This window comes from Pogona vitticeps, chromosome 3 (assembly GCF_051106095.1).
Source record: "Pogona vitticeps strain Pit_001003342236 chromosome 3, PviZW2.1, whole genome shotgun sequence".
Classification (NCBI taxonomy): Eukaryota; Metazoa; Chordata; class Lepidosauria; order Squamata; family Agamidae; genus Pogona; species Pogona vitticeps.
Genome location: NC_135785.1, coordinates 50,850,619 through 50,874,492, shown reverse-complemented (window position 1 = coordinate 50,874,492; position 23,874 = coordinate 50,850,619). Strand labels below are relative to the sequence as shown.

The 23,874-nt window shown below is 40.8% G+C and overlaps 1 protein-coding gene across 5 annotated transcripts in view; it reads left to right on the top strand.

Moving 5' to 3' along the window:
• ARHGEF4 (Rho guanine nucleotide exchange factor 4) overlaps nucleotides 1-23,874 on the top strand; it is a 207,299-nt gene that overhangs the window by 170,584 nt on the left and 12,841 nt on the right. For all 5 annotated transcript variants that reach the window (XM_078389381.1, XM_020803073.3, XM_078389379.1 and 2 more), the window contains 5 exons: nucleotides 16,041-16,220; nucleotides 16,552-16,746; nucleotides 19,126-19,305; nucleotides 20,299-20,531; nucleotides 21,022-21,151. In XM_078389381.1, coding sequence (XP_078245507.1) covers nucleotides 16,041-16,220; nucleotides 16,552-16,746; nucleotides 19,126-19,305; nucleotides 20,299-20,531; nucleotides 21,022-21,151 — 918 coding nt within the window. The remainder of the gene's footprint in view (nucleotides 1-16,040; nucleotides 16,221-16,551; nucleotides 16,747-19,125; nucleotides 19,306-20,298; nucleotides 20,532-21,021; nucleotides 21,152-23,874) is intronic.

Genomic DNA, 23,874 nt, shown 5'->3' with positions numbered 1-23,874 from the left:
GTAAGTAAGTAAGTAAGTAAGTAAGTAAGTAAGTAAGTAAGTAAGTAAAGACAGAAACTTCTCAAATATTGCAGTCCCGACCTATTTTTAACTTTAGAGGCCTGTCTTTTGAATTGCTCCCCATCTCTGGCTGGCTTTTGAAGGCCTGAGAGAAAGAAATAATTCTACCAATTAAAAAACAACAACAGAGAAACAAACTTCTAATAGTGCAATTCCTTGCTAAAACAAGGCGTGCCACCAACTTTAATTTAGCAGATTTTTTCAAATAAAAATATTACCATTAGAAGTCACTTCCAGTTTTCTTTAGAGGAACAAATATGGCCTGCAGCTGGAAAAAAAACGCCTCCAGTCCTCCATAGCTTGCCCACCCTGGTGTATAGTACGATTTTCACCTTCTAAGCTCTCCATTCCTTCAGAGCCATAACTAATTTAGGTGGTAGATTTTCTTGGCATGTGTCCTTTTCCTTTGGTCTATTCTAACACCTGGTCATCAAGGGAACAGATGGATCTTACTAACTTTAAAAACCAATGTTAACACTATTTGCAAGTTTAAAGCAGCAGCAGCTGGTGGGGAAGACCCTGGAGGGTATGTGAGATCAAGGATGACAGCTGCCACTGCTAGGTGGAACTTCCACTTTTGAAGAGTCCTAAGAGTTGGGGCAGCAGTATGATGCGGTCCCTCCAAGGCATTTCTATCCTCTTCTCCCCCCTGCTTACCAGGCAAGGGCTTCTGGTCCCTTGCACAGCAGCAGTAACAGTGCATGCAGAATCTTTGACCCAGGAATGCTGTTGGGATTCAGAGGCAAATTTTCTCTGGGCTTTTTCCTGCCCTGCCTCCACCCACACACAACAGAATCAAGCTTTTGTAGACTGTACCACCACAGACTTCAGGAAGGGGTCCCTAATATTGATGCCCAGTGAATCAAACTCCCCTGTACACACAACAGTAAACTAAGGGGAATACTTCTCGTCAACACTGAGCAGTTTTTTGTTTTGTTTTGTTTTTTACATACGAGAAGAGGCTTTGGGCGTGAGGACACATCTGGACATTCAGCCTCACCTCTTTATACTGATGTAGTCTGGGGAAAAGGTGAAGATTTGATTCTTCTTGATTATAATGTGAACCTCTGAGGCATTATTCTACAAGCTATGAAAAAATAAAAGAAAGAAAGGCACACATCTTTCTCCTCCTTATTACTATTATAAAACAGCTGTGGCATTTTCTTAATTTTCAAAAAATTAATCACTCACAGTCCAGTCCTGCTCCTTAAAGCTAAATGTCACCAGGCATCTTTCCATGATATGAAGTCATCACAGGACTGCTATGAGGATACCTTACTTCACAGGATTATTGTGCGAGGAAGAACTGAGCTACATATCCTGCCTTGAGATCAAGGAGTAGCCATATCTATAACTACTGCTTGTGTTCCTACGCCAGCTGGATCTGGGGATATAAGCAGCATTCTGCACCTTTAGATTCCTAGTGTGATGTAGACCAGTGGTTCTTAACGTGGGCGATAATGCCCCCCAGGGGGCGATTTCATTTTTCAGGGGGGCGGTAGAACGAAAAGGGGTGGCGTGGGGGCGCTGGAGCAGAAGGGGGGCGGTAGGGGGACGCTGGAGCAAGCCAAACCTCTGAAGATGGCTGCAGCCTTTTTACAGTGTGCATGAATATATGTTTTCCTCCAATTTTAATTTAGTTTCAGACTTTTTGTCTTGAAATTTTTAGTTCCTGCATTTGTTTTAATGCCCTTTTTATATTTCTTTTTGCGTCTTAAAATTCACTTGCAACTAAATCATTAAATGTTACTTTTTGGGGGGCATTTCATTTTCTTGGAATTTAATTGTGTTTTCAGGGGTCATTGGATTTAAGTATCTTAAAAAAATAAAATAAAATAAAATAAAATAAAATAAAATAAAATAAAATAAAATAAAATAAAATAAATAAATAAATAAATAAATAAATAAGATATCATCACCGCGGGGAAGGGGGCGATGATAACTTCCTCAATGGCTCAAGGGGGCGTTTCTTTCAAAAAGGTTAAGAACCACTGATGTAGACTATAGAGTGCAGACTAGGACTCTGAAGAACAGGGTTCAAATGCCCACTAGCCATGGAAACCTACTGGGGGAGTGGAACTGGTAAAACCACTCCTTAAATATCTCACCTCAAAAGTCCTATTTGGGTTGCTGTAAGTCAGTTCCAACTTAATGCCACAGAAAACACACACACACACACACACACACACACACACACACACACACACACACACACACACACACACACACACACACACACACACACACACACACACACACACACACACACGGGGGGGAGGGAGGGAGGGAGGGAGATCACCTTTAAACTGACACACAGGGGGGAGGGGGGGAGATCACCTTTAAACTGCGATGTCTCTTCTCAAAGAATTAATTTGCCTCTACTTAGAGACTGTGACTCATTCAAAGTGCTCTTAGGGTTCAGCATCACTGCAGATGAGAAGGAAATTTAAAAAACTCCAGGATTCCAGGAAGCAGTGAAGGGGGGGAAAGGCTGGAACCAAAAAGGGAAGTTGGTTTTGTCTCTGAGTACACAATACTAGTATTACTACTAATTACATTTAATTCTTACCTCAGAAGAAACAGCAGGGAAGCTTCTCACACTTTCTGCCAAAACAGAGACCTGTTCCCTAAAACAGTCCCACATAATGCAGCTTCTAAACACATAGTGGCTTTAGCAAGGATTACATAAATTTATGTAGAACAATGTATTCTTGAAGGTTGTTGTGGGTTTTTCAGGCTCAAAGGCTTTCACGGCCAGAATCCAATGGTGGTTGTGGGTTTTCCGGGCTATTTGGCTGTGTTCTTAAGGTTTTTCTTCCTAATGTTTCGCCAGTCTCTGTGGCTGGCACCTTCAGAGGACAGGAGTCAGAACTCTTGTCTGTGCTCTGCTCATAGGCAGAACATATTATTACCTGAATGTTCAGCAGCAGCGTGCAGTAGGTGGACAGGAGGAGGAGGACTAATGATAGAGCTTGGAAAAGTTATTTTGTAAGACTACAACTGCCAGAATCCTCCCCGACTGCATGTGCTGTGGCCATGCTAGTTGTGGATTCTAAATTTTTAATCATAGGCTAAAACCCTGTTGAAGCTGGCGTAACATAAAGTTACACTTGTAGAAGTGTGCAAGACATTACACTCAAGTTGTCTACATCATGCAGTTTAAGGATAGGATCAAAAATAATGGATTCAAGTTGCAAGGAAGATTTCAATTACATATTATGAAGAACTTCTTAAGAGTGCAAGCTTTCAAGATTCTGAGAGCTATGCTCCAAAAAAGTAACTTTTCTAAACTCTGCCTGAGATGAAGCCAGATTTGCAGCCTAATAGCCCCTTTGATCTATCACTCCACTTGATGACCAGACAGAGCCTTGAGTGTTTTTCTCATCACATTCACCAATAAGTAGTGCAATGTTGTATGTGCCTCCAGCACTCTAAACACTATATAGCACCATCTGCAGCCTTTACATGCATAGTGGAACTGTGAAGAGAACTGTAGAACTGTGAAGAGTTATGTACACATAGATTCACATGATCTGGAACACTGAACACAGTGAATTAAAGATTTATGGAGACCTACACACAAACAGATGTATACATGCAGGCTTACCTTCTACAACATTCATTGTTATAAATGCAAAATCTGGTGGGAGGTGGATACATAATGCTCATTACATCATAGGCAAACATCTTCAGGATGGTTGTGCACCTGCATGTTTGGTGGTGAACGTGATTGCAATGTGGATGATTAAATAAGTCTTACAGTGACAGAATCTTCTTTCTTTCTGACATACCCTATATCAACAGATTTTGAAACACTCTAGAACAATTTTATAACTCAGGCAAGATTAAAACAAACTGGAGAATTGAAGACCAAGCCATAATTGCTATTATTGCCAAATGCTGAATTGAACAACCAGGTTTTAAGTTGGTGCCAAAAACTGAGGCAGTATTAGGTTCACTTGGGTTTTTGAGGTCAGGACACTCCACAACCATGGAGCTGTAGCTGAGGAATCTTTTCCTACATCTCCACATAATATACCATTCTCAATGACAGGACATGAAGGAGGCTTCCCTCCAGTGGCTTTCAATGGCTGGGCGGGTGTATTGGGGGAGAGATGCTCCCTCAGATGTTGAGGTCCCAAGCTGTTTATGATTTTAAAAGTCATTGTCAAGACTTTGAACTCAGGCTAGAAGTGAATTGGCAGCCAGTGCAATGCTTTCAGAACCAGAGTCCTATGAATTCCAAAATGGTGTTCCTGCCAGCAGTCTGGCTGCTGCATATTGTATGTGGTACAGCATCTGGGTCACCCTCAAGGACAGCCCCACATAGAGGGCTTTTGCACTGAGGAAACTAGTGCATGAACATCTGTTGCCTGATTGCGTATATTGAGGAATGACTGCAGCTGGTGATTTTAATATTTAACATTGAACATGGATATGCAGTCATTCAGCCCACCAACAACAAATCCCCTCCCAACTATATCTGTGTACTTTCCTGCAGACAACAAAATAAAAATAAAAAAGGGAGTTGTCTGATTCTGCCAGGCCTTTCAGTTAAGTTGAATTGATACAGTGGGGTCTTGACTTGAGAACTTAATCCGTATTGGAAGGCGGTTCTCAAGTCAAAAAGTTCTCAGGTCAAATCTGCATTTCCCATAGGAATGCATTGAAAACCATTTGATCCGTATCTGCTCTTTTCCGTCCATAGAAACTAATGGGAAGCTGCTATTCTGCCTTCGACCACTAGAGGGGGATATTTTGTTTCTTTTTTTCTTAGGTCAAGAAAGGTTCAGGGAAGGCAGGGAAAATACAGTCCAGGCAGTACCAGGCAGTCCGAAGACTGTCTCCCAATCCACTCTCTAAACGCTGGGAGGAGTGAGGAAGCAGACAGGCACCCTTTTCACTGGCCAACAGTTAACTGAAAGTTCAAATTTTGCACTTTCCCTGCCTCCCACGTGGTTTTTTTTAGTTCTTAACTCAAATCTAAGTATGTAAGTCAAGTCAATATTTTCCTATGAGAGTGGTTCTTAAGTCAAAATGTTCTTAACTCGAGCCGTTCTTAAGTCAAGACCCCACTGTGGAGAAAAGGTGCATAAAGTTTGCTCCTCCTGACTTCTCACTTGTGCATTGTTTGTACAAGCTGTCTGTGTGCATGCTTGTGGACAGAGGATCAATGAAAAGGTGGCTGTTAGAACACAGTTCACATCCCTTATGATATTCACTGTGCCCATTCCAAAAAATGTCTGTGCAAGTCTTTATGTGTGCAGCTAAGGATCAGAGGACATTTGGATGTCTCACTGTATATCTGTGTGACTGATGTGCTAAGAAAAACTAAAATAGGCTGTGTACTCCAGCTGTCTTGTAATTAAACTAGCTCCAGGAGTCCTTTGCTTAGACTATCCTCAAATCTATTCTTGCAATGTATAAAAGAAAACTAAAGCAGCCATTTGCTGATGTTAACTTCTGCTCCTAGGCTAAACACTATAAAAGGGTTTTCTGATCATTATCTGCTGCTTTCGTGATTTGTTCCCCAGCCCAAGGCACTAAGCTAGATCCTTGGGAAGGTTGTTTTTGAAATGAACCCAACGATGCTATCAGCAATTCTTTGAGTTTGCTGTTATTTTGAGCAAAAGCTTTTGTGACATGGCTGAGATAATGTACAGAATGGGAAACATGCACATTGGTGCCATACTTAAGAGCATATTAAACCTTAAATAAATCACAAACAATGGAATATGTACTGTGATCTTTCAAGTGTTTTTGACTGCTTTTTCTACCCTTGGATCTTAAATATGTTCCAAACCTTCCAAATTCTCAGTGTTTCCTGCACACATACAGTTTGAAAAGCATGTGAAATTAAACCACTGGGCTTGATAGAGTGATGGGGAGCCATCCCCTCCTTTCAAGTTCTGTCTTGAAATTGCACTACACGAAACAAAACAAAACAAAAAAAACCCCACCCCTTTTCAAACCATGGAAGAACACATTACTTCAACATGAGGTCCTTGCTTGCTGACAAAGGCTAAACTAGATGTGACATTTGTCCTGCAATCTGGGCTTCTGCACAAGACTTTTAAAATAAATAGATGGGTGAGCCAGACTCAGAAGACAGCTATAGGGAAGGAAAGCTCTAACCGGAATTTGGCAAAGTTTGTGTTCAAGACTTCCCACAGCTATGTTTTCTGGGTTTTGCAGTCCAAATGAGTAATTTTTCCAAGCCCTGACTCTACCCCCCCTTTTTTTGTAAATAGTAGGTGCAGCTAAACTCCCTCACTTCAGTTGGGGCTACGGTAAAAGCAAAAGGTTAAAACCTCCCTCCTCATGTGCCAAAGGCTTCATCTGTCCCTGCCACTGATTTATTTAAAGCATTTCTACACAACAAAATCTATGTGGCAAAGTTATATTTAGTTTGGTTGTTGTGGGTTTTCTGGGCTGTTTGGCCGTGTTCTTAAGGTTTGTTTTCCTAATGTTTCGCCAGTCTCTGTGACCAGCATCTTCAGAGGACAGGAGTCAGAACTCTGTCTGTGCTCTGGTGCAGTTTGTTGGATAGCTGAGTATTTATAGTTGTGGGATCAGCTTTTGTCCGGACAAAAGGATTGGATTACTGTGCAATGGTCAGGGATGTTTCCCTCAAACAATGCCTGTTCTGCTCCCACTGTAAGCAAAAACCTCCTCTCTCCAGTAGAGATGGGCACAATCCAGAAATTTGTGGTTCGTGATGGTTCGTAGCTAACCACAAACTACCTGGAAAATGAACTGGTTCATGGCAGTTTGGGCTCACGTCTGTCCCCATATTGCCTGGCCTACCAGCTGAGGCTCTTGAAGCTGAGACTCCAATATTTTGGTCATCTCATGAGAAGAGAAGACTCCCTGGAAAAGACCCTGATGTTGGGAAAATGTGAAGGCAAGAGGAGAAGGGGACGTCAGAGGATGAGATGGTTGGACAGTGTCATAGAAGCTACCAACATGAAGTTGACCCAACTCCAGGAGGCAGTGAAAGACAGGAGGGCCTGGCGTGCTCTGGTCCATGGGGTCACAAAGAGTCGGACACAACTAAATGACTAAACAACAACAACCAACCCCGTTGCCTCAGTCTCCCTGGTGGCCCAGAGAGGTAATGGCGACAACAGAGAAGCCAACAAGAGGAGCCAGGTCACAGCCTCTGCCCCTGTGCCCACTGGCCAACTGGTTGCTAGGGAAGTCCGGGCTCCAAAATTAATTTTTTAAAAATGAAAGTCAGAAAACAAAACAAAACCCTCAGACCTCTAGATAGATGGATTAGTAAGCACTTGTGCCATGTTTTGAGGGATCCCCAGTAATTTTTAAAAATTGGACACCATAGGTTTATATTTCATTAGCAGGGGAAATGATTTCATGTGTACCATTACCTCCATCCATGTTATTTGGGGCCAGGATGGATGTTCCTAATACTACAGTATCTTGATGTTGGCTGTTGCTCTTGTAATGCAAAGTATTGGGGAGAACAGTAGAGATTTCTCTGTGTTTTGGTTAGGTGGTTACAGGACCTTTCAGGCTGAGTGCCTGCACCTCAATATTTACCACTACAGCACTGTATTTTTCGAAACTATCTCTAAGGCTCACCATAGCTCAGAAGTATGACTTCATTCTTGAAGTTGAAAATAGAAAGGAAACAAGGAATTTTCCCTGAACAGTTTTATTCTCCAGTTTTTTTTTAAATAGTTGTGTTGGAAACAGATGCCATTTTTGATGGAGTTTTGCTGGAGTAAGGAAGAGAGGAGGCAACAGACTTCCAGGGCCAATGGATGAAACTAGGGCCCCATTTCCTTTTTGTAAGATTTTGGGGGATAATCAGCCCTCCCCGACAAGGTTCGATATTGTTCTAAGCAGACGTAGTGATTTTCAATTTTTATTTCCAAAATCTGAACAGAAAGGCAGGAGTTGGCAAGGCTGGGACTTGTAGGAGGAGAATCACATTAAGCTACTGAGGCCACTTTAGAGCTAAAGGTTGCAGGAAGCTGCTTAGAGCACTTTATGGCTTTTAGACGGACTTAAACAGTTTAAGCTGATTTAAGGCTTTAGCTCAGTTTAAGTTCTCTGTGTCTTAGGGTTTAAGTGCTTAACCATCCAAGTCCTTTAAAACATTTTGGGAAGAAAATCTGCTTCTTTTGTAAGCAGATCAATTAAAACACTATGATCTATCTTCATACATGTCATAATTGGGAGTATTAAATTTGAATAGTAGTCTATAAACAATAACAGAACATAGAACATTATGGAATTATTTTGAAAACATTCATGCCTCTCTAGAGACCCTCTGAGGCATACCTGGTGCTCCAAGGTACCCATGAGCCATTGCTCTCTGTGACAGGAGATGCCCTGTGCACATAATAAGGATTTTTGTTTTCGTAAAGATATTAATTAATACCTTTAATTTGGGCAAAATGCAATTAATTAATGATTGCATAAAATATCCATTGACAATCAGATTTAAAGAATATTGTAGAGGAAAATTCTCAGCTCCTTCATCTTGCCTGCCACAAGCTGGTGCTCATAAAAACGTCTTTGTTTGGCCATCACAAAAAAAAAATTTACAGGACATTTGAAAGAAAAAAAAATCATTCAGATGTGTTTGGACATGGATACTACTTTTCCAGTAGACATTCCAGAGGAGGGCAGGGACTTGGATTTTCTTCTTTTTTATTGGTGGCTGTTAATTACACTGATCTTATGGATCTGGGCAGAATTCTTGGATGAGGGATGTCAAGAATTGATTAATTCTTCAGTTTTGTGTATCTTGTCTTGATGAGACATCTCAGTCCCCTCCAAGATTTTTTTTACCTCCATCTGAGAGCAAACATCTTTAAAACAAACATTTGTCCAAGTGTATAATCTATGCAAAACTAGTCTCTAGAGATGAGATTTGCTTTTCAGCCGAACAAAAGTTTGATGCTTCTCAGCCCCTCCTCCTTTGGTGGATGCCCACTGAGAGGCAGCACGCGAGAAGGCAGGGCTGAGAAGTCCTGGAAACTTGTTCGGCCAAAAAACAAATTGGCATAAACTGCCGAACTGGTGGTTTGTGCCCGTCTTTACTAATATCCTTTTTGTTTGAAAAGCAAAGCTAGGTTAAGTTTTATTATATGGTCATAGACCCGAAAATTAAAAGATGAAAACATAATACAAGGTATACAGAATAGGTAATCAGATGGTTGTCTTAATATAACATTTTACGAATTCTTAAAGCTGAGAATAAAAACTTAGCCACCGACTATGTTATTACTGTAATTGGTTCTCTCCTGACAGCAGAAACTTCAGGTAGTCTGTGGGAGATATATTAGTACATTTACACATTCTTGGGTAGAGGTAACAGATACGTTCGAACCTATATAAGCTGCATTCTAGAAGGATGTGTGCCAAAGACTCAACTGTCTCTCCCTTACAGGGGCATATCCTTTTTCCATAGGGAATATTATTAAAGCGCCCTTTCAACAAGGCTGAGGTAAAGCAATTAAACCTAGTCCTTGAGAAGACAAAACGATACCTTGGTACTGTGATTTGATATAAATAATTTGCTAATGTGGGAAAGTTAAAATTTAAACCAAACTACATTGGGGAACAGGTCCTGTTTGCATATGCTAGATAATACTGGAGATCTATGTCTTTAATACATTGTACAAGCATTGACTTGGTATTGTCATAAGGCTGACTCAGAAAGAGGTCCATAGAGAAGCCTAAAATATGTAATTTGTCTGTAAATCCCTTATACCATAAGCTGGTAAATACATCTTTTTGTAGATAGTGTAAATACCCACCAGCTGTGGGAGTATATACCACCTTCAACCAGAATTAGAATGCATACAGCCAAGCCTGACATTCCACCGATTGGAGGCCAGCCTCTAAACGCAAAGCAGCTGAAGAGATGCATCTTGGCATAAAGAATAGGAGTCACAGTGAATTTGATAGAACACTTTCAACTGAGGGATTGAAACCGTTTATCCAAATCGCAATACCATACAGGAGCTGCGCAAGAATTTTGTACTTAACTATCTGTAGAGCAGCAGGGATGAACTGCCCACTCTGGACATAGTGGTATCGTCTAAGAACTTTGCTTGTATTATTAGCCACCTGCACTGATGCTTGTCTATCGTGAGACCAGAAGAGGGTACGTGAGAAGACAATTCCCAAGTATTTAAATGTTTTAACTTGCTCTATATGCTGGCCCTCAATAACCCATTCTGCAAAACACAGATATAGCAACAGCGGACAAACTAGCTATATAGATGCAAATATACATTCGGGTGCTTCTCATCTGTAAAAGTCAATTCCAAAAACAAACAAACAAACAAACAAACAAAAAGCACAGCTGTTTTCATTTTATGTAATTTGCATGATTTGTGATACAGTGTTAAGTAGGGATGTGCACTAGAATCAGAAGTCAGATTCAGAATTCAGAATTACAGCCATTTGGATTTGGAATTTCTGGATATATAGAACTCCATTACTGTCAATATGAAAACTATGTAGTTAAAAAGCACAAATGGGAAATATTTGTAAAGGATTTCCTTGAGTCCTCTGATTGCATATCAGGAGCCATCATGGCCTAGGTATTAGGGCATGACTGCAATGGGCATATTGATTAAACCCTGAACAGTGGGGACGCCAGTAGGAAATGTCTGCGGTATTGGAGAAGCAGAATAGAGGTTGCAGTAGGGAATGGGCAAATACCCTGGGCAGCTACGGCAGGCATTTGGAGCAGCAGATAATCTGTATTGAGTGGGAACTGTGCCAACAGCATGAGGCACGGCACAGTTGAGTGAGTGAGAACAATCTTGGCATAGGAGATGGAAAAATGAAAAAGGCAGAAGGACAAGGCAGCCAACTTAGTACTACTGTGAGGAGAGAGTGCACTTCTCTTTTACTTAATGGGAACTTTAGGAAAGCCAAGCAATGGTCATTTGACCTTTTTCTACAGATCCCAATTTCTGGCATGAGTGGTGTGAACTGACAATGTTCATTGCATGAGAGAACACTCTCTCACTGAGTACGCTAGTTGGTGGACAAGACAGCAGCCCCACTGCCATCTTGGCCAAACCTCCCCAGACTTCTGCTCAGCCCAGCAAGACAATGGATCAGTCTCTTTTGGCTTGCAGGGCTCCTGTATGTACGCCTCTGCCTCTGCCATGTCCTTCCTTTGGGGCAGTGTCTCTGGAGGAAAGGCCTAATGTTTCCAGAAGCTCATCTATCTTTTAATATAGCTGTCTATATATAATACATTTAATTTCCCTTCCTATTTCCCTGTTGATTTACAATGCATTAATCTTTAAATCCTAAATCTTATTCCTAACTTGGTTAAGTAAAAAAAATACACAGTGAGCTGTAGAGAATCTAAATGTAAGTTGAGGGCTCAGAAGAGGACACAGAGAAAACTGCTGCAGTACAGTCTTGCACTAGAGCATAACCTAACAATAAATGCTCATGGAATTTATAAGCCGTTATTGTCGTTTAGTCATTTAGTCATGTACGACACTTTGTGACCCCATGGACCAGAGCATGCCAGGCCCTCCTATCTTCCACTGCCTCCCGGAGTTGTGTCAAATTCATGTTGGTTGCTTCGATGACACTGTCCAACCTTCTCATCTTCTGTCGTCTCCTTCTCCTCTTTCCTTCACACTTTCCCAACATCAAGGTCTTTTCCAAGGAGTCTTCTCTTCTCATGAAATGGCCAAAGTGTTGGACCCTCAGCTTCAGGATCTTACCTTCCAGTGAGCACTCAGGTTTGATTTCCTTTAGAATTGATAGGTTTGTTCTTCTTGCAGTCCAGGGGACTCTCAAGAGCCTCCTCCAGCACCACAATTCAAAGGCATCAATTCTTCGGTGGTCAGCTTTCTTTATGGTCCAGCTCTCACTTCCATACATCAGGAAAAACCATAGCTTTGACTATTCAGACCTTTGTTGGCAAGGTGATGTCTCTGCTTTTAAGATGCTGTCTAGGTTTGTCATCGCTTTCCTCCCAAGAAGCAGGCGTCTTTTAATTTCGGGGCTGCTAAGCCGTTATACCTATCTTTAAATTAGAATGAACCAATGTGAAAACATACCTCTTGATGTCTGCCAGCTTTTAGATTTCATTGGTGATCCTCTACAGCTGTTTATCCCACCGAAGGTCCCCTTCCTTGGGATACACATGGCACTTCCAATCAGAAGACATTGGGTTCTGACATATGGCGCCAGAGTGTTTTATTTTCATTTCTCAACGATGCTTGGAAAATAGGTTTTCTTTCACCATTTCCTTTAGCAAACAGAAACTTATCCTTTTGCTTTCTCTCTATAAATGGGACTTCACATATTAAGAATTCTAGTTTAAGTTCTAAAGTTTATTTCTTCTTCTTGTGAGCTGTATGAATGTACTGAATAGCACTGTAATGAGATCCAGTGATAGATCAATGTTCTATTTTTCTTTTGTGTGAAATTCCATTTCCGAGTGTCATTTTTCAGTCAACTCATTCACGTAAACCTTTGAGCTGGCCTGCTTGCCTGCCAGGATGCCATAACCTTGTTGCAGTGCTTTGCATGCCATCTGCTTTGGTGATGCTATGCTGATTTAGATATTGGCACACTCCATCCTACATGCAGATGTGGCAAATCGATATTTCAACCTTTAAATTTGGGCTTAAAGTGCTAAGTGAATCCCTACAGAGAGTCCACTGTAGCCAGAGCTTAAAATGTGTGAAATGAAGCCAGATTTACTAAAAACAAAAGTCAGCAACTGTACAGGAAAGGAGGAAGCAAGAATTCCCAATGTTGAGGAGTGGTTTACTTTTCAGTTATTGCTAAACTTGAATCTTCTGTCACAGAAGCATGGAGAAGTAACAGCAGTGGCACCTAATTTATGCCTTAGGATGCTTCCAAGGTTGATCCAAAGGCTGTCTTCTTATCTTAGAAGGATGCTGATGGATGGAATACATTGCTTCTATATGAACAGAGTCCAAATAAGAAGCCCAATGGGAAGCCAGATGACACTTCCCATTGGAGAGCATAGAATTATAACTAATGTATTGATGCGGTGGTAACTTTGTCTTATGCATAGCACTGCCTCTTCTTCCAGATATATGTGCTGAGGAAGCTTTATAACAAACTGTATATTCTTGCCAAGAACAGTTTTATGCTTAGGGCCGTATGCACCTGGTAGAAATGGGACTAATTTCTCATCTCTTTGCAATAAAGTATGCCCAGTTTTATTGCTGTTGAGTTACTATGGAGATATTTAAATAGCAGCAAAGACATAATAGGTTTAACTGGATGAATGTTTTCTCAAGCAGCCTTAATCAACGATTCATAAGCTGCAAAGGAAAAGTGAACCCACTAAGTGTACTCTCTCTCTTTTTTATTATTGTCACCCAGAGCTTTCACTCAGCATTGTGAATATACAAGGCAGTTATGTGGAGGTGAACCATTTTAGACAAATGGGAACTCAATGGTTATAATGAGAATGTGCAAAGGGATGTATAACCTGGTGAGGTGCATTACTATGAATAAGGATAAATTGGTTCTTTTCAATGTAATTATGTTAACCTGGTTTGATGGAGGCTATTTTTGCCTCCCTCTTGGCCTCATTTGTCCTGCTCCAGCTCAGACAATCTGTGACAACAATACCTACTGTATATATTTTTTTATACATATACTTTCTGACATCAAACCGTAAACACAATATGCTTAGCAAAAATGTGATAGTTTCAGCTGCATTGTTAAAGGACAAGCAAACAAGTTGCAGCAAGGGTTTTTTGCAAACAGCTCAAAACAGCTGCTGATTGGTAAAAATGCTAATCAACTCTAGAAGCACTTGTGGTGTAGTCAGTATTTAGCTTAATCTGTATGTGTCGCCAGTCGCATTGGGACTGCAGGTGCAATCCTGGAAGCCAGATATAACTAAGCAGAAGAGTGTCCTTCCCTTCATGACATACATTACAGGGAATATTGACAACTGGCAGAAGGACAGGGAAAGGACTATGGTTCTGTTCTACAGATTCTAGTATTTTTAGTTTCTAGTTAGAGAGTTAGGAAGCTGGTGCTTGCTGAGTTTTCCTAGCAAACAGATATCTACTGTTGGTCCTTCTAGCCCAGAATTGTTCCTTCTGACTGGTTCTCCAGCATTCAGGACAGATTCTTTCATAGCTGTGTTTTGAGTCCTTGGTATTCTCTGGTGGTTCCACTCCAGTTCAGACCAGGCCAATCTTGCCAGAATCAAACCAGAGGAGTATATTAAATATGGTTCACATAGAAGTAGCAGACTTAGTTCTGCATTTTACTACTTCAGGCAGGGATTCACATGACTCAATGCTCATCTATCACTTCAGATCCAGTATATAAACAAATCCTTGCATGTAGAAACCAAGATTAAGGAAAAGACTACGTATACCAGTGGTTCTTAACCTTGGGTTACTCAGGTGTTTTTGGACTGCAACTCCCAGAAGCCTTCACCACCAGCTGTGCTGGCTGGGATTTCTGGGAGTTGCAGTTCACAAACACCTGAGTAACCCAAGGTTAAGAACCACTGGACTATACTACCACACTTCCCTATGGTGCATTGGCAAGAGTCCATGTAGCAAAAGTAACTGGAGCAGCAATGGGCAAACTGTTGCCTTCCAGATCTCTTTCACTTCAGTTGTCATCATCCCTGAGCATTGGCCCTGCTGGTTGGCTTATTGGGTCAGACTTCAGAATATCTGATAGTCAACAGGTTGCTTATTCCAGAACTAGAGTGTTGGTCTTATATGAGAGAGCCATGTATTAAAATCCCTATTCAACCATAAAGCTCACTAAGTTACACTCTGAGGCTCACCTTCCTCACAAGATTATTGCTAAGGTAAGGGGGAACCATGCACACCAATCTGAGCTTCCTGAAGAAAGGGTGGGATAATAGTTTCTGTAATGCATCCATTTTCCCAGGACATAATTAAAAATAAAACAAATGGGACAGTTTGTTTTATTTTCATGAGGTAATGGAACAGAGTTGCTGCCATGATGTAGTCTTGCCCGTATTTGCCCAGTTACTATATGGTGGCTCAAGGCACTCTGACATTCCTGAAGCAGGAATTCCTCACAAATCGCCAAGCTTTCTATGTGTATGAGAGTTATGGGCTCACCAAATGATACAGTGGTTTTAGACTCTGGACTTGCTGCAAACAGGAAAACAGAGAAGTTTGATCCTCCATTTTGAGCAAACAAAATCCCACTGCAGCCTCAGAAGTATCTGCATCTGTTGCTTTTGATAAACATACAGATACAGTTCTTCATTTATACCTGATGGGGCTTCTCAAATGTGTATAAATAGTTCACTGAAATCAAAGTAATCTGTCTGTAGTACATTCCTCTTCCTCTTGCTAAGTGAACCATGAGAACAAAGCAGAACAAATGGCACCATTGACTGCACTGATTAATTGCTAGTCTCAACCTTGTGCTTAGTAAAAAAATGTTTATGTTCAAAAGTTAGTAAATTGTTACATGGGGGTTCGTTCTTGCTTATGTAAAGCCATGCATTTATTGTGTGTGTGAACTTCTTTCTGTGGCACAAAACCAGTACAGGTTTATGAGGTTGGCCAGGTAAGATATATTTGAATTATACATCACCATGTACTAATAGTTTTCAAATGTATGGGACTTCAAGTAAACGGCAATAGTCTCCAAATTGCTGTCCAATCTCAGTTAGATCAAACAGCAACAAAGACATCTGCCCATGTAGCATTGAGTCTTCAGTCAGATCATAATGTACTATGAATGGAGAAATGAAACCAGTGTGATTGTTACTTTTTCTGTGCTCTTACTTGTCCTTCTGTTTACTTAAATCTTAAATACAAGCTTCAAGTTGTCCCCCAAAGCCTCAGACTTCCACTTGCACTTTGTAATCACTCAGACATTAATCTCTCTGTCTCTTGAATGACAAAAGCTGGTCATGGTCAGTTGGACTGGATCTCCTGCAAAAAACATGTTTGCTTTCTTTGTTTCAGCTCATCAGTGATGGTGGTGTGGTCTATGCAGAAGCTCTCTGGGATCATGTCACCATGGATGACCAGGAGCTGGGCTTCAAAGCTGGTGATGTCATTGAAGTAATGGATGCTACTAATAAAGAGTGGTGGTGGGGCAGGATAATGGACAGCGAGGGCTGGTTTCCTGCCAGCTTTGTACGGGTAAGGATCCATACACATTGATACATAAAAGCAAACTCTTGGGTGCTGGAGAGGCATTTTGAGGGGATGGATGCTTCCTGTGCTTCTAGTGAGCGACTGGAAAAAATAAATTTTGGACAACATTGTTCAGATTAATAAATAGCTCTTCCTATCTCTGATCCGTTCACTGTACTGTCATATTGGATTCATTTGAAATATTTTCTGGCAGTATGCAGCAGCAGCTGTGGTATGTGGGCAGATGGAACCCCAACTTCTCCTTATGTGAACAGTGGATATAAACCAGATTTATGAAACAATTACATGCTTTCTTATCTGTTTTTTCTGTGTATAGCTCCGAGTAAATCAGGATGAACCAATGGAAGATTATCCTCTGAAGTTGGAAGATGGTAGGGAGGAAGACTCAAGAAATGCTGCCCACCGTTATGGGGTGGCACACACAACTAAGGATCAAATGAGAACCAATGTTATCAATGAAATCCTCAGCACAGAGAGAGACTACATCAAACACTTGAAAGACATATGTGAGGTAACAAAATACTCAGATAATGTTATTTTATAGAAAGCAACAATGAGTATTAGGGTCAAAGAATTTAATGAACTTAATTTTAGGGGTAGTAGTAATGCTTGGAATATGGATTTTTGTAGAATATCTTTTAAAAATGGGTTAAATGTTCCATTTTTAGTCCAGTTCTTTAAATTAACTTTTTTTTTTGAAGAAGTAGCCATATTAGTCTGTTGCTATGAAAACAAAATAAAAATGAAAACAGAAGTACTGTTAGTACAAAGACAAACAGGTTTATTTCAATATGAGTTTTCATACATTATAATCCACTCCCTCCGGCATACATAATATAAAAGTTAAGTCACAAGTTTATAGACAAAAGTAAATGTAACAGGCTAGAGGTGATGTGAGATGGAAAAAGGTGACAGTAGCATTAATGTTGGTGATAAACATTGAGAGTATTGCTTACACAGACATCCTGTTAACAGGTAGACCAGTGATAATTTGGTGGTAATTTGGTGAGTTGACTCCTCCATAAGTTCCATTGATTCAAATGGGCTTACTCTAGTTGTGACCAACTTTAGCCCATTTGAATCCATGGAACTTGCAGAAGAGTTGACTAATTAAATCCCCACTGATTCAGTGGATCTGCTTTAGTGCAGCTACACTAAACAACAGGATTTCAGCCAGAGTGTGCTGATAATCCTTGGTTTTTATTTGGTCCTTTTGATGTACATGGAAATTTGTGAATCTAGACCAGCTAGCTGTCCTTTTGGATTTTTTTTGTCAACACCAGTTACTTTGAGATCTGTAACAGCATGTTCTGGGGGAACTGAAGAATTCTGAAACTTTCTTTTCTGCCATTTCTTATATCAGATTTGTGTCCATTTATTCTCTTTGATAGACTTAAAAATGACTTCCATGAGACAGTGTCTCTGGATTACCATATACGGTAACTACTATAATTTCTGTCACCAAGGAGAGTTGTTTTAGTAGTTCAGCATTAAAACACATTGTCCAAGGTATATTTTCAAGGCAAAGCAGGAAATAGGCTTTGGTTTTACTAGAATGAAGATATTTACATTGCCATGCACTCATTTTTATCAGCTTCTGAGAAACCCAGATCAGAATTAAATTTTAGCAAATCATCTTTTTATATGTTTCAAACTTGTTTAAAACTCTGCAGTTTGCGTTTTGAAAGAGACTTAGGAGCAATTTAGCATTACTGCACTGAGGACTTCTACTATATCTTTCTCTGGTTCTTTGAAACATAGATCCAGCCTCCCACATGCACTCTGGTCCCTTAAATGCCAGATGCAGAAATGATGTTTTAATTTCTGTAGTAGCAAATGACAGGGACTGCGCAAGATGCTGCATCACCTCAGACAGGGAGGCTGCCCCTCCTCCTGGTCACATTTTTGCTGTCACCTTACCAGTCTTGGTACTATTTCCAATTAAGCCCTTGCTCTAAGAAGTCCTTTGAGCAAGGCACTGTGGGAGAGAACCTAGCAAGGATTGCCTGTGCAATGATGAGCCCCATGACCACTCAAGCAAACACCTCTTGCTTGCTGGTAGGTATGGAAGGTAATGCTGGCTCCTTTCTAGTGACCGTTGCACCAGGAATGCAGCCAGTTCTCAAGAGCTGTTGGGCCAAATGCTTTACTGTAAGCATTAATGAGAATGCTGGCAGCTCTGAGCAATCCCAACAGCCTTTCTTTTTTCTTTTTTCGGCTCTAATCACAACCGTTGCTGGCACTCTGTATCCTCTAGAGCTGTGGTCCCTAACTGTGGGCCTCCAGATGTTCTTGGACTACAGCTCCCAGAAGCCTTCACCACCACCTCTGCTGGCCAGGATTTCTGGGAGTTCCATTCCAAGAACATCTGGAGGCCCAAGGTTAGGGACCACTGCTCTAGAGCTGCCACAGTTAGCCATAAGGGTGTGTGTGCGTGTGTGTGTGTGTGTGTGTGTGTGTGTGTGTGTGTGTGTGTGTGTGTGTGTGCGGGCTATCAAGTCAATTCTGACTTCTGGCAACCTTTTTCAGGGTTTTTGAGGTACAGAGTATGCAGAAGTGGTTTACCCTTCCCCTCTTCTAGGGACATCCTAGAAGAGGGGAGCCACTCTTCTGGCTCTTCTGGGTTGCACAGTGGGGAACTGTGCTCCCAACCTCTGGCTGTGCAGTGAGATGCCTCTCCCACTGCGGTGTCCTGCCAGCCTAGTTGTGAATGGGAGGGTGGAATTATTACCCTGCCTTCCTTCCTGTTCATGGTATGGCTGGCCTTGATAAACAACCATCAGATCGTCCCATCACTGTGTTTAGCCATAGTGTCAGAGATAAGGTGGGTTGAAGCTCTTTTTGATTTTGTTTCTTCATAACTTATGCAACGGATCCTTGTTTTTTCTAGGGCTATATAAAACAATGCCGTAAAAGAGCAGACATGTTCACAGAAGAGCAGCTGAGGACAATCTTTGGGAATATTGAGGATATCTACAAGTGCCAGAAGAAATTTGTTAAAGCACTGGAAAAGAAATTCAACAAAGATTACCCACACTTGAGTGAGATTGGCACCTGCTTCTTAGAATATGTGAGTTGATAGTCATACATATCTAGGCTTGGGAGAGGGCAGAAGCTGGTGACTTGGAATCTCCAAACTGCTCTCTGCTGAAAAAAAGTTTGATGTGTTAAATGCTACCTGTCTTAGATCTTATTATTGTGAGCAAAACTCTTTCATAATTTTGCAGTGAAATATAAGTTTAATCTACTGTCCTTTTGGATTGGCATGACCTTCCAGAGAAGTACTTGTAGACAATTCTGGCAAAAGTATAACCCTGTACCTACCTCACAGAACAGCTTTAGTCCAGACGTTAGACAAGCTTCCACTAGTGTGAATATTTCACACCTCTCAGAAGGACTGAACAGTGAAATCAATAGTGCATGGAACCGCATTAGCTTGCTAGAGCTTAAACCTTCAGGCTTAAAACAGAAGCTTCTTTCTCACAGGTATGGAAGAATTAGGTTAGAAATAATCACATGGGTGCACTTATTAGTAGTAAACCCACCCCCAGTACATGGAAGGCTTTGTACATAGGTTCCTTCTTCCATTTGGACATCTTTCAGTTGCTAAGACGCTGGTTATCTATAGTAAGTGGGTTCTTTTCTTTGCCCCTTGATAGGGTGAATTGATGTTGAATTCCTCTGAAATAGGAAGAGTAACCAGCGGCATAGCAATTGAAGTCTTGTATGACACCGGAGACTGCTGCCTTACAGGATTGTTGTGAAACTATAATACAAATTCAAAATTACTGAAGAAAGGCACTTCAGGACCTAATACATTTTTTTAACTCCTCAAAGCAGCAGATTCAGGTAGAAATTGTTCTGTGATCTTATCTGCAGGATCTATTTATAACAATTTTGAATTCTAAAGCAAACATTTTGAATTGCTTCTAAATTTTAGTTATAAGTCATATTTTGGGCCTGGAAAGTGATTCACCTATTTATAAATTTAAGAAATATTTAACAAATTATTTATCTAGGGGATTGTTTTCCATTAATATGATTTTTTTGGCTTCCGATTCAGCAAAATGAGTTCCAGATTTATTCAGAGTATTGCAACAACCATCCAAATGCTTGCATGGAGCTTTCCCGATTGACAAAAGTGAACAAGTATGTGTATTTCTTTGAAGCATGTCGTTTGCTTCAGAAGATGATTGACATCTCTCTAGATGGCTTCCTGCTGACTCCAGTGCAGAAAATTTGCAAGTACCCACTGCAGCTTGCAGAACTGCTGAAATATACGAACCCACAACACAGGTAAATAAAAGGAGATAGGATTGAAAACAAGAGTTAGCATCCTGTTGCCTGGATATGGAGCAGAAAAGAAATTGCACAAGCATTCCTCCAGTTCAGGCATGCTCCCTATCATGCTGGTTGCAAGATTGGTAATGCCGCTGGTTGCACAACAACCAGGACACTTATGGAATCTCCTTTCTGCTCCACATTCAGGCAGCATGATACTAGGCAATGTGTATGTGTCTAGAGCAGGTAAGCTTATCATTACTCTGATGGAAGTATCCTTTTTTTCCTTTTGATATTGTAATGCTCTCATATTTCCTTATGCCATGGATAAGAGAACCATGAAGTCTTATGTAATTACATCAGATATACTTCATCCGTGATAGCTCCTGATTTATTTTATTTTATTTTATTTCGCCACAATATGCTTGCATGTTTCTGACGCTTTCAAATAGCTGTTTGTGGCTGTTTGTGTTGACATACTTAATGATGCCTATTTCAACCCTAGGGATTTTAAAGATGTTGAAGCTGCTCTAAATGCTATGAAGAACGTAGCACGGCTCATCAATGAGAGAAAGCGGCGTTTGGAGAACATAGACAAAATTGCTCAGTGGCAAAGTTCTATAGAAGATTGGGAGGTAAAAGAACCTGAGAGCATTCCATCATGAAAGAAACAAGTTGTAATATTCTGCTGATATTCTGTATAACCTAATCAAATCTGATCTGATCTGTGTACCTTCAACATCCATGATTTTGTTAGCAATACCTCTACTGATGCAGATTGCAATTATTCCATCCAGGTATTATATTCACTGTTGCTGTGGCCTATTCATCATCTTGTGGCCAACCTTGTGGTGACAACCTTCTCTGTATCTAGCTAGGCTGGGCCTAATAGCCCAGCTGTGTTTTGCAGACAACCCATCACCAGAAGGGGGCATTGCTTATGTGCTGATTGTGTGTGATGATTGCAGCAGGGGACTTTCTCATCTCCTGTAACTTGCAAATTAACTTACTCTGTTTTGTGATCGGTTTGAGGCCAAAAGCGTGTTCTTTTTTTGCGAGTCTGATTTCTCAGACAGAAAAGATGCAATTTTAGTTCTGATGGTGGGTTACCTGCGATGTATAGTTTGGTCCACAAATGGCAATTCTGAGCGCTGTACTCGAAGCCTTAGCAGCTTTGGTGAATCTGCCACAGTTTCTGACTGTCAGCACTTCTCCACTGTTTTAGGCAGGATTCTTTCCTAGTCCTATCTGGATGTCCCTGGTACTGTATATCTTGATTGTTTGGTGTGTACTAACTAGCTCTGACAGTACTGCTTAGCTTCTAAAATCACACAGGAGCAGTACGTTTGTAGTTGTGACTTACTACATCAAGCAGCAAGATTTTAGCCATTGAGTCCAATGTATTTAAAATAGGAGTCTTTATTTGGGAATGCTTTTAGGCACAGTCACTGTCTTTGGTCTATAGATGTGTTGCCTAAACTTACCTAGGTAACTGACAAAACGGAGTGACTGCTGTTCAGTGAGTTGTGTACCTGGCTGCAGGCTAGAGTTTGGGAGTTTCCTTATTGGTCCTCCCCAAACAAAGAGCCAGCCTGTGTAGCAAGCTACACAATCCCAGAGCACCCCCAGAAGTTAAACCACTTCTGGAAAGGATCACCCTAAGTTGGAACTGGCTTGATAGCACACAATTATTATTACAGTTATACATATTGAGTATGACTTGGGAGTGACTCGTAGACTGCGTTAGGAGAGCAGCTCCGTGAGACGATGTGAAGTGATGTGCTGCCTTTGAGTTGGACTAAATTGAGTTGGACCCAAGTTGCCACATTCTCCTTAACAATGGCAACAGTTTTTTTGAGCAGCCATGGTTTTCACATCTATAGGCAGTTGCTCCAACTGGTTTAATTTTTTTTCTGGGGCCAAGTGTGACAGGTCCAAATACCTAGAGAACAAAATGAGTTCAAAACTCATTTGGAGTGATGCTTTGTGAGTATATGTGTGTGTTTATCTCTTTTGATTCTGAATGTTAAAAGCAAATCAGCTGGAAGTGGAAGGCTTACTTTCATGACTCTCAAGTGTCTTAACAGTGTTGCTGTGGTTATGTGCCATTGATTCACTTCCAACCTATGGTGACCCCATGAATTTGTGACTTCAAAAAGGGCCTATCATTATCAGCCCAGCTCAGGTCATGGATAATCAAACCCATGGCTTCCTTTATTGAGTAAATCTATCTCACTTGGTCTTCCTCTTTTGCTGCTTCCTCTATTGAGTCAATTCATTGCATGTTCAGTCTTTCTCTTTTACTACTGCCTTCAATTTTTCCTAGCATTTTTTGTCTTTTCCTATGAGTCTTGTCTTCTAAAGATGTGTGCAAAGTACAACAGTATCAATTTAGTTGTTTTTGCTTTAGAGAGAATGAAGGCTTGGTTTGACCCAGCACCAATATTTGTCTTTTTGGTGGTCCATGGTATCCATAAAAGTGTTCTTTAGCAGCACATTTCAAATGAATCTGTTTTTTTCTTGTCAGCTTTTCTTTCACATTCCTACATACTGCTGGGGAGTATGTGTTATGTTGTTCTTGTCCTCCAGTAACACAACCTTATGCTTAAAGATCTTTTCTAGTTCCTTTATAGCTGCCCTTCCAAGTCTCAGTCTTTTTCCAATTTCTTAGTGGCTGTCCCCATTTGAATGGATGATTGTGCCAAGATATAGAAAATTTTAAACTATTTCAGTTTCTCCACTGTCAGCATTAAAGTTTTATAGCCTTACTTTTGTCATCTTAAACTTCAACTACAGCCCTGCTTTTGTAGTTTCTTCTTTTTTTCACCTTAATCAGTAGTCATTCCAAGTCATTATTATTTTTATGCCTGTAAAATGGTGTCTTCTGCATATCTTAAATTACTGATGTTTCTTGCACCCATTTTCTCCTTCCTCTGAAGCTAATCCAGCTTTCTGTTTATGTTCTGCATATATATTAAAAAGTTAGGAAATAGGGTTCCTCTTGTCTGACACCTTTGTCAATGGGAAACCATTCTGATTCTCTGTATTCTGTCCTAACATTAGCTTCTTATCTAGAGCAGTGGTTCTTAACCTTGGGTTACTCAGGTGTTTTTGGACTGCAACTCCCAGAAGCCTTCACCACCAGCTGTGCTGGCTGATGTTTCTGGGAGTTGCAGTTCAAAAACACCAGTGGTCTAAGCAGTGGTCCCCAACCTTGGGCCTCCAGATGTTCCTGTACTTCAACTCCCAGAAATCCTCACCAGCAGAGGTGGTGGTGAAGGCTTCTGGGAGTTGTGGTCCAATAACATCTGGAGGCCCAATGTTGGGGACCAGTGGTTTAGAGCACAGATTATACATC